Raw genomic sequence first — 13,525 nt, forward strand, 5'->3', positions numbered from 1 at the left:
TTTTACTACATTTCCAAGTCACGTGTTAGGCTGGTGAGAGAGACTTAAATAGTGTTAACTAATAGTAGCTATTATTATCATTAATAATATGCAATACAAAATAACAGTGCTACATTCTCTCTTTGGACTTTCTGGGTAAAGGTATAATTAGTCGTAGCCAATGTTTTGGATTGTGTAAAAGATATGGATATTAAAAACAATTTCATGCACACTAAATCTGTGCTTACTAACGATAAAAGCGACTACAATTTAAAATACTGACAACAGATGATGGAGCAAACAATAGCACGACAGATGTAAATCATCAGGATAGTGGAATTTTGGAGTCCGACTGCCTCGGTCTGAATCCTAGGTCTACCACTTCTTACTGGGTGACCCTGGGCAAGTAATGAAATCTGCCTGTGTTTCAGCTTCCCCCTGTGTAAAACAAAGATAATAAAACTATCTACCTCAGAGTGTAGTTATGAGGTGTCAATGAGTTAAGACATATAAAGTACTCAGAATACAGCCTGCCAAACAGTATTAAATACTAAGTTCTAACAAACAATCAGGGAAACCTATGCAGGCCCCATATCAAATTTAAGGTAAACAAAACACTCAGTGGGACTGCAAATTAGTCAGAGAAATCTGAAAATCTGAAACTTTGAAATCTCACCTCACCTTTCTTTAAAAGATCTAGGATGCCTTTTTTACATACTGCTATTTGTAGCTGCAAAATAACAGGGCAAGCAATCACAACTGATGTAATTACTTTGGACACGCCATTTAGTCTGACAAAAATTGGGTCCCAAAATAAAACCTTTTATGGAAGGCTTTACTTATAAAATCTCAAACAATGAATGAAAAAAAAAAACCCAACATGAGAAATTCAACCTCAATACGAATTTCCTGAACAAGTTTTTTTGTTTTTGTTTTTTTATGTTTTTTCAACTTCAATTTTACCTGGACACATTGCAATCAAAATCTTGACCTTCATACAATGAGTCAAGGAAACAATTGGCACTTCCCAAGGTTGACAAGGCATGCTTTGCGACCTCAGCACTGTTCATCAATTTCATCATGGCACGGGCATTTCCTCTCACATCATGCTTGAAGGATCTAAATTAAAAACATTCTTTGAAGTTTAAAAATTACTTGATCATAGAGTTTGGGTAATTCCTATTAGGACAACAATAAATAAATTCCTGAATCAATAGTATATGCCCAATTTTATCTGACTTCTACTCTCTCTAAAATTTCCTAAGAAAACTCTGCAGTTAAAGAAGACTTAAGAAAAAGGAATAACCAGAGTTTACTTAAGACTTCAAAATACTGCAATATGAGGCCATAATGAATAGACTATAGTTTTGAATAAACAGAATAAATGCCATCTTTGCAGGTGAGACAAAGAGAGGTTGAAGGAGATTTACCTAACTGGGTCAAAGTCTCACATCTTATAATTTCAGCCCAATTATTGTTTAATGACATGGATTGCAAAGTAGTCATCAATGGCTTTGCTCAAACAACATGTTTTTTTTTGAGGTACTAGGGCTGGAAATTGAACCCAGGACCTTAAATGTGGGAAGCCAGCACTCAACTACTGAGCCACATCAGCTCCCCTGAGCTGGTTTTTTCATTTGCTTGTTTGTTTTTTGTTTTTAGAAGGCACTGGGAACTGAACCTGGGACCTCCCACGTGCGAAGCAGGCGCTCAACTGCTTGAACCACATCTGCTCCCCCAAATAACACTTTCATGATAAAAAGCAGTACAGGTCTTTATTAAATAATTGAGAAATAACCACTTTTTCAAGACTTATTTTTTAACCAATCAGTGCAAACTAGTGAAAATACTTTGTTTTTTGGGAGTGTGATGTCCAAAATGTAACATTTATACATTTGAGTTTCGATACATCCCAGCAGGATTAGAATTTTGAATGCAATAACTATAGCCAGTAGCAAAATTTGTGGTAACAGGTTAGTAATTAAAATAAATACCCATAAGACATTAATTCACTGGAATGTGACTATAACATCATCAAAATGCATTATCAAGTTCCTTAAAACTCACCTCTGAAACTCAGAAGCCAGGAACTGTGCTAAAGTTTCTGTGAAATGTGTACCCCCTATGTTACCATCGGTGTTAGTTGAAAGAACACGATATATTCCACTGTTAACTTCCATGATACTGATGGACAAGGATGTTCCTCCAAGCTTGAATACCAAAATATTGCTTCAAAAGAAAGACAAAATGAGCAAGCTATTAAAGAATCACATTTTAAGCTAGGCTGGACATTAGAAGAAGCTGCTTAGTCTAATCCCTTTAAATTACAAATGAGGAAACTGGAACTCTCAGGTGAGCAACTAAGTTTTCTAGTCACTTAGCGATGAACGGAGCCCAGGACTGAGATCTTCTGACACCAAGTCAAAGTTCTTTGATCCTTAGTCACACTGGTAAAATTACATTCTTCTGAGTAACCGGAGTTTAAAACATTAAACTTTCAAGGTAAATCAAGAATGGATCTGTGATTATAGTGAATCATAAGAGAAATGAATATAGATATTTTGTATATTAGTAATAGTATTAATGACTCTATTGTGTAAGTTACTACTCCAATAACATGTTTTACAGGTATAAAATATACACAAAACAAAGAGCTAATTTCCTATCTCTTAAGTAACAGAACTCATAATTTCTGATATGTATTTTCCTAATTCCTCTAAAAATAATTTCTTATTTATATATTTTAGTTTCTTTACCCTGAAACATGAATAAGATGAAACAATTAAGGAAATTTAACACAATATCTGGATTCATTTCCCTAAAGTTGCATGATGCATCAGGTCTATAAATGTTAAGTTTAGACAACTAAATTAGGAAGAAGTATGTCTTACAATTTCACCATCAAAAGAAGTCTCAAATCCTCATGCTGTGGGATTTCCCTCAATTTCCTGCCAAGTCAAATTTATAAAGTATCTGTTGTTTCTAAACATATCTAATAACTGGAATTGGTAGTAAAATTAACAGTGTCCTAGTCTGAGGTGGAAGTTGGCAGTGCCTATACCTTCCAAATCTTTTTCCAATAATGAGACAAAATAAGGGTGCTAACAGCAGAAAAGCTCAATCTTCCTTTCTGCTATGTCCTCTTACCTACTTTCCAAGAATTCTCTCTCATCTACCTGAAAAACTCGAGGTGAGAGTGCTGATGTTTTTTCATCCATAGAAGATGGGAACTACTGCATTTTAAAACAACCCCTACTGATAAAATTGCTATAATCTAGAATGTTTTCTGCACTGAAAAACTTACAATTGCAAGCATGTTTTTTTTTTACCTTTTTCCGGTGGGGGAGTCTTGTCCAATTCCATAAGCAAGAAGAGCTGCAGATGGTTCATGAATTAATCGTAAAACATTAAATCCAGCAGCTCCGGCTGCTTCCCTGTCAACAATTTGCTTTCAATGAATTTAGTATCACAACATGTTCAATTCTACAGTTTTAAAATGCTTTGCTAAAGATTTTATACAATAGCAAATAAGATTTCCCAAGTGGAACATTAAGTGTAATGATCTTTAGAGGCAAGATAATAGAATACAAGAAATGGATATGACTGTACAAGAGTAGATGATTTTCTGTTTAAATTTATAATATTCAGAATCCATATTCTTAACAAAGAAAATAACATGCGCTTACACTGAATAAGAAAAATAATCTCTCAAAAATGCCCACGTATACAAATTTTAGTGATTATGACAAATTTATGATAAATTTTGGAATTTTCCAATTTCTTCTATCTAGGGTCAGAACTTTAAACAGTAATAAGGCAATTCTTTCCCTCAGAAGCAACTTCAATGCCTGCCAAAGCCCCATACAGAACTTGATCCAGCAAAGCAAAGGCATGCATGCTTTCCAATTATATTTGTATAATGATCTGTAAAAACAAAATACAACTTTTTTTTAAAGTTAAGATGTAAGGGGAAGAAATAATTTCAAGTATTTTCTAAAAACTGCATATTCATAAATAATTCCTGCGTAAACTTTAATTACATGAAAATAAGTCAAAGTAATTCATAAACATCAAAACAGCTAAGAAGGTACATCTAATTTTATATACTCTTGGCATTTCATAAATGATAGGAAAAATTAATGATCAGCCCCATACTATTTACAGATACAATTTTACTGCCTAAGGTATTTTTATATACAATTCTACCTTTTACTGTGTAGTGATAAGACATTTGCATTTCCTTTAAGTAAGCAAATGAGATAAGTCCATATTATACTTACCCAAGAGCATTTTTTTGCTCCTCTCCAAAATCAAATGGAACAGTAATAACTACATCATTTGCATCTGAGCCCAAGGCAGAATGTGCTGTTTCTGTATATTAAAAAATATTAAAATTCTAATGAAACAAAAAAACAACAATACTTTTTTAGATCTATTAATTAGTTGTGTCAAAGATCTTTTCATTAAAATTAATTTTTCTAAATCACTTGACTGCCCCCACCTTGTCAAACCACACAGCACTTTTTGTGGTTTTGGGGATAGCTTGTAGACAAGGAACAAGATACATTCCAGGGAAGCAAATGTGGCTCAAGCAACTGGGTACCTGCCTACCAAATGGGAAATCCCAGGTTCGGTTCCCAGTGCCTCCTAAAGAAAACGAGCAAGACAGTGAGTTGACATAATAGACTGGCACAACAAGATGAGACACAATGAGGAAACACAATGAGAGACACAAGCAGGGAGCAGAGGTGGCTCAAGTGATTGAGTACCTCCCTTTAACATGGGAGGTCCTGGGTTCGGTTCCTGGTGCCTCCTAAAGAAAAAGAAGACTAGCAAACACAGAGAGCAGACAGCAAGCACAAACAACAAGGCGGGGGGCAGGGGTGGGGAGAAATAAATAAAATAGATCTTCACAAAAAACAAACTTTCCAAAGAGCCTGACTCTTAAGCCTCAAAGCATCAACCATCTCCCAAATAGTCTTGGATTATTTCCATAGAATGAGTTTCTAATGCATTATGAAGACATGTTATGTTAATTCAACAAGTTCATATTCCAGAGATGAAGTAAACTTATAAACCTCCAGAATTTTCCAAAGTGTTCCATAGAACACTACTCAGCTCAGACCTTTCATCTGTCAAGTGCTAATAAAAACCAGACCTACTTAATCTGCCTAAATTATTGTTGAGAATGCACTGCCAATCTTTAAAAGGGAGAAATAACATTCACTATTTACCGTAAAGTTTATTTTGGCCACTGAAACATATTTTGAGAAGGATAATCAGGCCCAATCCATTTACTTTACTTATAGGAATACTAAAGTCGGGGTCACATGGCCAGTTAGAAGCCAAGACAGGTCTGGGGCTGAAGTCTCCCAACTGCTTAATCTACTGAATCACTCTTCTTCTCCCCAGATCCAAAAACACTTCTAATTCCAAGGTCAACTTTTAAAAGATTGTTAAAAGTTAGCTGTTATCTCTTTTGCTCAATACCTTTCATTTTACTAAGTATCAGTCTGGCAACATCTTCTGGGTTAACAAATTTTGTTTCTTCTCCAGTATCTATTTGGTACCGTAATTTCCCATTTTTTTCAATGACCTATAAAAGAAATGATTATAATTGTACTACCTGAGAAATCATTTTAATAAAAATATAAACTTTCTCAATATTTTATGTCATGACTTTGACAATTATTTTGTCTAAAAGGGAAATAACAGAACCATACTCACTAAACATTTACTTTCAGTGATGTATTTCTGAGCCTGTGGATCATCAGAGCTGTCCATAGAGAAAGATAAAGAGAGGTAAGTATTAAAATCCGTATTGTAGATACAAGGTTTAAAGACTTTTATTTTTCAATACCACCGAATAAATATGAATATATAAACAAAACTATTGTTGCTTAGTATTAAGAAAATGTCAGATCTTACAGATGATTAAAATATATGGGTTATTTACAACGGCCATAGTAATTCTATTAAAGTGTTAACCTTCACATTTGAAAGTAAATAGCTCTTTCTTTTTCTGACCTTGCTGCTATTAACAGATGCTATACATTTGGGGGTGATTTTTTATATTATAAAATGATTTATATTATATTAGATACCCACATACCCTTGATCCAGAAGACAGAACTAAAAAGACAAAAGGCAATAAGATTACAAACTAAGGGCAAACCAGAATACCCAATATCATCTTTGTTTCCTGGTTTCTAAATATAAATCAACACTCAAAACCAAAAGACAGAACGAAAGTATGACTACTCCATACTGAAGTGTTGCTGACAGTAGAATCCAATATGCAGAATAGGTACTAGTACTAAATAAATGTGTTGTGGCAACAGAAAAATGACAACTACGGGGGATATGCTGCTCAAAATAGAAACACCAATTACTGCAGTCTTCCAAATGTCTTCACCTACATTGCTTCACCATCCTCACTGCAGCCACATGTGCTTAGTATGGCAGGTACAAGTTTGGAAATGCTTCCTGCCTCATAAGCTAACAAGGGATAAGATTCCCATGGTCGTCTCACACTTTCTCCCAGTAGGACTGTGAACAACCAAATTCATCTTTTCCATGACCAGAGTAGGAATCTCTGATGCTTGCCTTAAATTAATCTAGAAATTAAGGTGAACTAGACAAGTGCCCTTCCACTAAGCCCTTCTTCTAAGAGATTGTGGCTGTTCTTTTCAGAGAACAGCCTTAAATGTTTCATAAGAGGAGATGAAAATTGTGGCAAATTGCTGAAAGGTTACTGAACATCTGATGGTCCTAATCTGTATAAATTAGAGGCAGACAAGAGATTTAAAATGGACTAATCAGTGTAGAAATCTGCCTGGTATACTTGCAAGCTTCTTCGTTTTTTCCCTATCACCTTCAATTCATGATTGATAGGAAATAGGTAAAGAGCTTGTCCAAAGCCACATATTAATGGCCTAACTGGCCAAAATCCAGGTCTTTAATATGTAGTATTCTTTCCACTAAATCCATCCTCTTTTTCTCTAAACCCAATGTTTATACTACATTCTGGAAAAATATTTTAAGAGTACAAAAAAAAAAAGAAGTGTGCCCATGGTATTTTTTTCACCAATTTCACCATGACACTTACCAGTTGTTGTTTTAATTTTTTTTTTGGCCTTTTTCCAGTTGTTTTTCTAAAAGAGAGTTTAAGTCAACCAGGGTAATTTATCCTGTGATGTGGTTCTCTACCATTCAGACAAGATAATGTGCCAAAAATGATATTTTATGGAATTTACAGAACTCTTAGGCATGGAAAATTATTTCTCAACTGCCATGAAAAGAGGGCCTGTCTCTTTTAAGAACAGAAAACACATGTAGCTCGTAGGGCCATATAAGGGTAAGACACAAGACCAGTTAGCAGAGAAGCAGAAAGCAGAGAATGGAGGTGACAAATGATCACAGACATTGTCAGAAAACAGCGGACTGATCCACAACGACACGTAAGTAAAACTTTTATTTGTACACACCAGGATTACATTTTGTTAACAGAAAAACAAAGGGAGGGGAGATTGGTATATACAGCACCTCATTACAGCATGTTCTTAGGAGGCAGTTACTCCTACCATTGTACCACCACCTTCACCAGCAACGCCATTTCATCTTCCTTCTCCTCCTTCCAGGTCTCACACCGTCAAAAGGACCAGACTATGCACAGGCCAGCACTGTGCCCCCTGCCCCCACCACATTAGTGCATCACAAGTCCAAGAGCACATCTACATTCATCTGTTTTCGTGACCCTCACAACAACCCTGTGAGGTAGGTAGGACAATTATTAGTTTCCCAATGTACAGATGAGGAACCTGAGCTAGAGAATGGTGCAACGACCTGCCTGAGGATGCACGGCTAGAATTGGACGTCTGGGCTTGCTTTCTTCCACACTGCCTCCCCTTCTTCCAACTTCCCTCCTCATAACAATATTTTTAGCCTATATTTGTTTTCTCCTCCTACATTTCCCCCTTTAGTCTTATTCTCAGAACACTTAGACTAATTCATCCATTAGATTTTCATGCTGCAAAAATGATCTCTGCCTCTGCTTGTTTGTTCTTCTCATAGCTCATATAAATCCCTGCCTAAGTATTTTGCTACTAATAATAGATTAAAATTAATACAGGACTAACTCTCCTTTGAGTATTTTCTTCTGCTTTTCCTATCTACATTAGTTTTATCCAGTTTTAAGTGACACCTATGCTTCTATGCAATGGCCTAAAAATATGGAGAAAATGCATACCTATATATAACCATTTCAGTGCCCTAATGCTCCTTTTAAAGCAGAGAATCCACATGCCTGGTGTGGTACTTAGAAGTTCATGAATGTATTAATAAATAGTAATGCCATACAATACTTCCTTAAAATTCAACTATTACCAGAATTTCAAGTATGTATTACTAAGCTGCTATAACTGAAAATTAAAATTTCATTTTTCTTTTGCCTTTTTGCTGCTATGCTACTAATCATTCAATCTTTTTTAGAACTGGAAGTACTAGGAAAATCACCTGATACAAATTCTTCATTTTAGAGATAAAGAGGCACAAAAAAGGGCAAGTGATTTGCCCAAAGGACTGTGCCAGGACCAGAGCCCGGGAGTCCTGACATAGTCCAGTATGCTTCACTCTGCCAGCTTCCTCCCTCTCCTTCATCACAGCAGCTCCTTGCCTTCTAGTTGTGGTGCCAGCTACGTTTCCACTGTGTCTTTACCCATTTCTCCACCTATTTATAGTTCCAGCATTTAAGTAAACACCCACGCCTGTAAAATATATATTAAAAAAAAAAAAAAACAACTCTCGCAAAACATCTGTTTTTGTCATTCTCCCCTGTTAGAAAAGCTTTTTTAAATTTCAAAGGCTCCTCCCTCCTTGTATTTCCTGAAAGTACTAGATAAACCACTAAAAGCTTTAAAGTTAGTTCCTAGCTAGCCAGTAACGGCTTTCTTTCTAATATAAATTCCAAGTGGCTCAACATCTTCAGAACTCCCAGAAGAGAGGAGGAGTTCTGTTGAGCGGTTGTGCTTAAAAGGAATTAACTATTTTAACTTTACCCACACCATCCTTAAGTGTTCCCAAAGTTAAAGGGGAAACAAAGCTGTTTTCTTTCACTGTATGCCATTAACTAGGTGAACTTTTGTCTAGACCACTTGAGGAAGAAGTGACTTTGGAAAGTTCACTGGAAGAAAAGTTGTCTGTGTTTTGCCCTCTACAACATACTGAACAGAAACACAGTTAACAGAAAAGAATGAACTTAGAGCTAAAAAACAGAATGAGAAACAGAAATAACCAGAATTGTTTGTACAATGTTTGAATGGCAACAAAAATGTAAGGATATATACTTATGCATACAGAGACCCAAATAATATGAAATGCAAAGAATTTATGTACATTTAATATTTTATATTACAGCTGATGTATCATGTTATCAGACTATTATTAACACGAACCGTAACACACTATTGTGGCTCCCTGTCAGTTTTTAATTTTATCTTATACTGATAGAAGACTAATAACTAGTAAAGTGAAGATGAAAAAGATGGTTTGGTTATTAAGAATGTTTACCAGTAGACATGTCACAGACATAGCAGCAAAAATATAAGACAAAAAGGTACAGTCACACTTTGTGCCTACATTAGTCAAATGAGCTATAGAGGGATTAAAAAAGCTAAGATCTCAAACTCCGTGAAGCAGTTGTATATAGAAAATCAAACTCATAAAGGAAAGATTCAAGCAAGAGGTCATGGTATACAACCATTCTGCTATATCTTGTTAAACTAAGGTGCCGCACCCTAGTCTTACCTCAACCAAGATCATTATACATTATTAATAACTTACATGTGTATAGTGCTTTTAAACCCTTTCACATCTATTAGCCATTTGATCCTCACAACAACCCTGTGAGGTAGGCAGGGCAGGGATTACTATCTATCCCCCATTTTGCAGATGAGGAAACTGTTGTAAGAGAGGTAAACTAAGTTGCCTCACATCCTATGGGAATCAGTGACAAAGCCAGGTATGAACTAGCTCTCTGGACTTGGCTCCATTCTTTTTTCATTAGGCCACCCCTCACATTTCTAGAAGGTCTTTCAATTAGTTGGGAATATTGGGGGGGAAAAAGGAGCAGGTATCCTCCTATTACTCTGCATATTCACGGTTCATCCACCCCTCCTTTTCTGAGGAACTAAGTGCTTAAGAAAAGGAGTCAGCATACTGGAAGGTGGGCATTAGAACTAGACTTCTAACAGTTTAGGACACAGACCCTTTTGTAATCACCATCTAACTTTTAGTATTAGAAATTAACCTCTGAAGCAATTTTTCAAGCCCTAGCTGGAAAGCACCAGTCGCCTCTTCCACTGCGGTTGCCAAGCGCCTGACAGCGATCACAGCGTCCCTGCGCAGCTCATTGGCAGTATCTTGCTGAGCACTGGCCTCCTCGCCAATAGCAATCAGCCTGTCCAACTTCTCTTCCTCCCGCTTTGAGAGTTCTCGTGCCAATCTCCTGTTTTCTGCCAACTCAGCGGCAATAGTCCTGGCCACGGAACGCCTTCTTCTCCTTGCCCACCTTGGAGGTGGCTCACTGGTCAAAAGCCTATCCCCACCAGAAACAAAACGGACTCTGGACGAGGAGACCTGAGGCCGCTGTGCAGAGGCTACACCAGGAGAGTTTCGGCAGGTACTGGTGCAGGGACTGGGCTCACAGGACACACCCAGTCTGGCCATGGTGCTGCTCTGACAGGGAGCAACTGCACCTCTGAAAAGGTGGTGGGAGCTGCTGAAGCTGGGGGTCCCTTGAGAGCACCCTGAAAAACAAAGCAACAATGTTGCAAAGAGGACATTCCTGCTGAGGGAATGTGTGGAGCCAGCAGCAGAGGTGAGAGACAATTACAAAACTATGGTAGTTCCTGAAAAGGCCTGTTCCTTACTCTGGATGTTTTGGTCTCTTTAATCTCACCTCCAAAACCTCCCCTCACCTTCCTAAACCCCTCTCCATGCAGCGATCCAACCCGCTCCACAAATTCCTATAGACTCATTACAGAAAATGTCAAAGCTAGTTGGGCTCTACAGAGCATTTCTAGGTTGAAAGAGTTCAAATAACATTACATACCTAGGCTCTCAGCTTTTTAAAACCTGGATCTTTTGGGGGGGAGGGGAAAGGTGGAGGGCAGAAATCGTAACTATGCTAAGGACACTATCCAATCATAACTGCTGTTTAGAACCAAGGGACTCCACAACCCCAATCCTACACATGCTTGGGAGTTACCTGCACCCGAGGATTCATCCCAGGAGTCCTCAAGGTCACTGGTTTCTCGCATCCGGTCACTGATTCTCAGCTGACAATCCTCATCTGATTCCTTAACTGTTTTCAAGACAGGCTGATGATCTGCTGCCTGTGTCCTTTTTGCTTTCAGAATGCTGGTTCCCTCTTCCCCTGGGCTGTCAGAGGCCACTAAATTCTGATCACAGTGCTTGGCCCAAGCAGCATCCTCCATTAAGTTGTCTGGGTCAGTCACTATCTGATTCCGGAGAAGCTGATCCAAAGTGTCATAAAATGGACAATGTGGTGGGTCACCTGTACTTGTGGCATGGGCAACATATGCCTTTAAATATAGTGCCTTCAGAACTTTAAACTTGGAACGGCACTGACGTTCGGTGCGGCGGAAGCCTTCCTGCTGCATTCGCTTAGACACAGCCTGATAGACATCTGCATTATGATGTACAGTCTGGAGGCGCTGAATATACTCTGCCTCGCCTAATATGGAGAGAAGCGTTCGTGTCTCCTGTCTGGACCACCGGATGCCCGCACTGCTATTCGTACTGGCCATGGTGGACTGGGAAAGAAGGCTAGCTGAAGGAAGTTCCTGGACAGCAACGTGCAAATCAGAAGGTGTGGGGAGGCTCTGTATGCTCTCAGTTTATTCCCAGGAGCCAGATGATTCTTCCCTCTCAGAGCTAATTGCTGAGAAGCCAGGTCCAAGGACCGCATTTCTGGCTGGAAGGCCACAGGGGAATGAGAGTTACAGGGAAGGTGTAAGGATAACTTTGGAGCAAGTTAAGTGGTACTGACTGTGAGTAGTTCATAAACAGGCATGATGCCAGGACTGAAAAAGCCCACATTGGGACTCTGCCCAGGATGGATACCAGACCAGGGGCTAAAAGAGTCCTTGTTGGCTTGTTAATGAAAGGACTGGCTACTCCACCAAGGGGACAAACGCTTCCAAAGCAGAGCCATGGTACATGTTTGTGTCTGTAAGAAACTCCACTGTCTGACTAAGTAGACAAATTGAGGGGAAAAAGTACCCTGGACCACGAGGCGCTAAGTCTGGAGAAGTACTAGCAGGACCATGTTGTAGCAACAGTCTAAAGGGCACTCTTCCTTTGCTAACTTTGTCTAAAATTGTATGCTATGGCTATGAGTGACCGCCTGACTATCACATATAGCACCCCTTTCAGGGCCAGAGAAGTGAGCTTAAGCTGTTCCTGTTAATAAAAAGCTTTAGGCAAAATATGACAGAAGACAGCCACATTATTATTCTGACCATTTGCCCCAAAATAGCAGCATACAACAACAAAAAAAACACAAAAAACATACAGTTAGCTGCTTACAATTCTAGCTTCAAAACCCTTGTGAAATGCTCAGATTTTTTCCCTGGAATTTGAAATTTTTTGACATCAACTTATTTATTTTCAATTTAGAACTAAATTTTGTGAATGTATAAAAGGATCGAGTATAGTTATCACAACAAAAACTTGAATTCTCTTCAAAATGCTATCATTTTTGGCTTAGTACAAAGACATCCTAAGGAAAAAAATTAATATCAAGTTCAATTTAACTAAACACAGGTGATAATGATAAAAACACCTCTCTCTATAAAAGGGATAAATATTAAACCATCTATAATCCCAAACTCCCAGGCTCATAAACAAAAGGAAATTTCTACTTAAATTCTCACCTGAATGAAGCGGAAAAGCAAAAAATTGGGGCTAATGATAGAAGACCTAAACTATAGTCCTTTCTAATTGATCCCCCCCTCTAACTAATTCAGTAATGCCTCAACTGCTGTGTCTTGATTTTCTCATCTACAAATGGGGAAAGATAACAATTGTCCAACCTTATGGAGACGTTGAGAGGATTAAGTAAAATAATAGATGTGAAAGCACTTTGAAATTTTAAAAACACTATATCAAGTAATACTACTCTAGTGAAAATGAAAACCACTAATTATCACGGGAATCTATAATTTGAGGAGACGTAAGTCTGGGAAAGCAAGCCTATTTAATCTTTTAATTAAAGTTACAATAGATGATTAACCTGATTCTTAAGACATTAATTAAGCTGTTTTCGTAATGATTAAACGTGTAAGCTGACTAGAAAAGTTAGTTCCCAGAAAGAGTCACAAAAGGCTCTATGAAAATCACTAGCTTCTACCCAAATTATGGTCAACTGACAGATTTTGTAAAATTCAACTATAGTGCAAAGAAGTCTCCAAAGATCCACAAAATCTTCAAGTTCCCTCATTTAGAAATGTAAAAATGTGAAACT

General features: G+C 37.7%; 1 protein-coding gene across 1 annotated transcript in view; it reads right to left on the bottom strand.

The window, feature by feature from the left end:
- HSPA14 (heat shock protein family A (Hsp70) member 14) overlaps positions 1–13,525 on the bottom strand; it is a 46,563-nt gene that overhangs the window by 31,291 nt on the left and 1,747 nt on the right. The window contains exons 4-9 of the mRNA XM_004450989.5: positions 5,707–5,755; positions 5,470–5,575; positions 4,260–4,350; positions 3,309–3,413; positions 2,047–2,208; positions 943–1,098 (exon numbers count right to left, since the gene is read on the bottom strand). Coding sequence (XP_004451046.1) covers positions 943–1,098; positions 2,047–2,208; positions 3,309–3,413; positions 4,260–4,350; positions 5,470–5,575; positions 5,707–5,755 — 669 coding nt within the window. The remainder of the gene's footprint in view (positions 1–942; positions 1,099–2,046; positions 2,209–3,308; positions 3,414–4,259; positions 4,351–5,469; positions 5,576–5,706; positions 5,756–13,525) is intronic.

This window comes from Dasypus novemcinctus, chromosome 20, assembly GCF_030445035.2.
Source record: "Dasypus novemcinctus isolate mDasNov1 chromosome 20, mDasNov1.1.hap2, whole genome shotgun sequence".
NCBI classification, from domain to species: domain Eukaryota; kingdom Metazoa; phylum Chordata; class Mammalia; order Cingulata; family Dasypodidae; genus Dasypus; species Dasypus novemcinctus.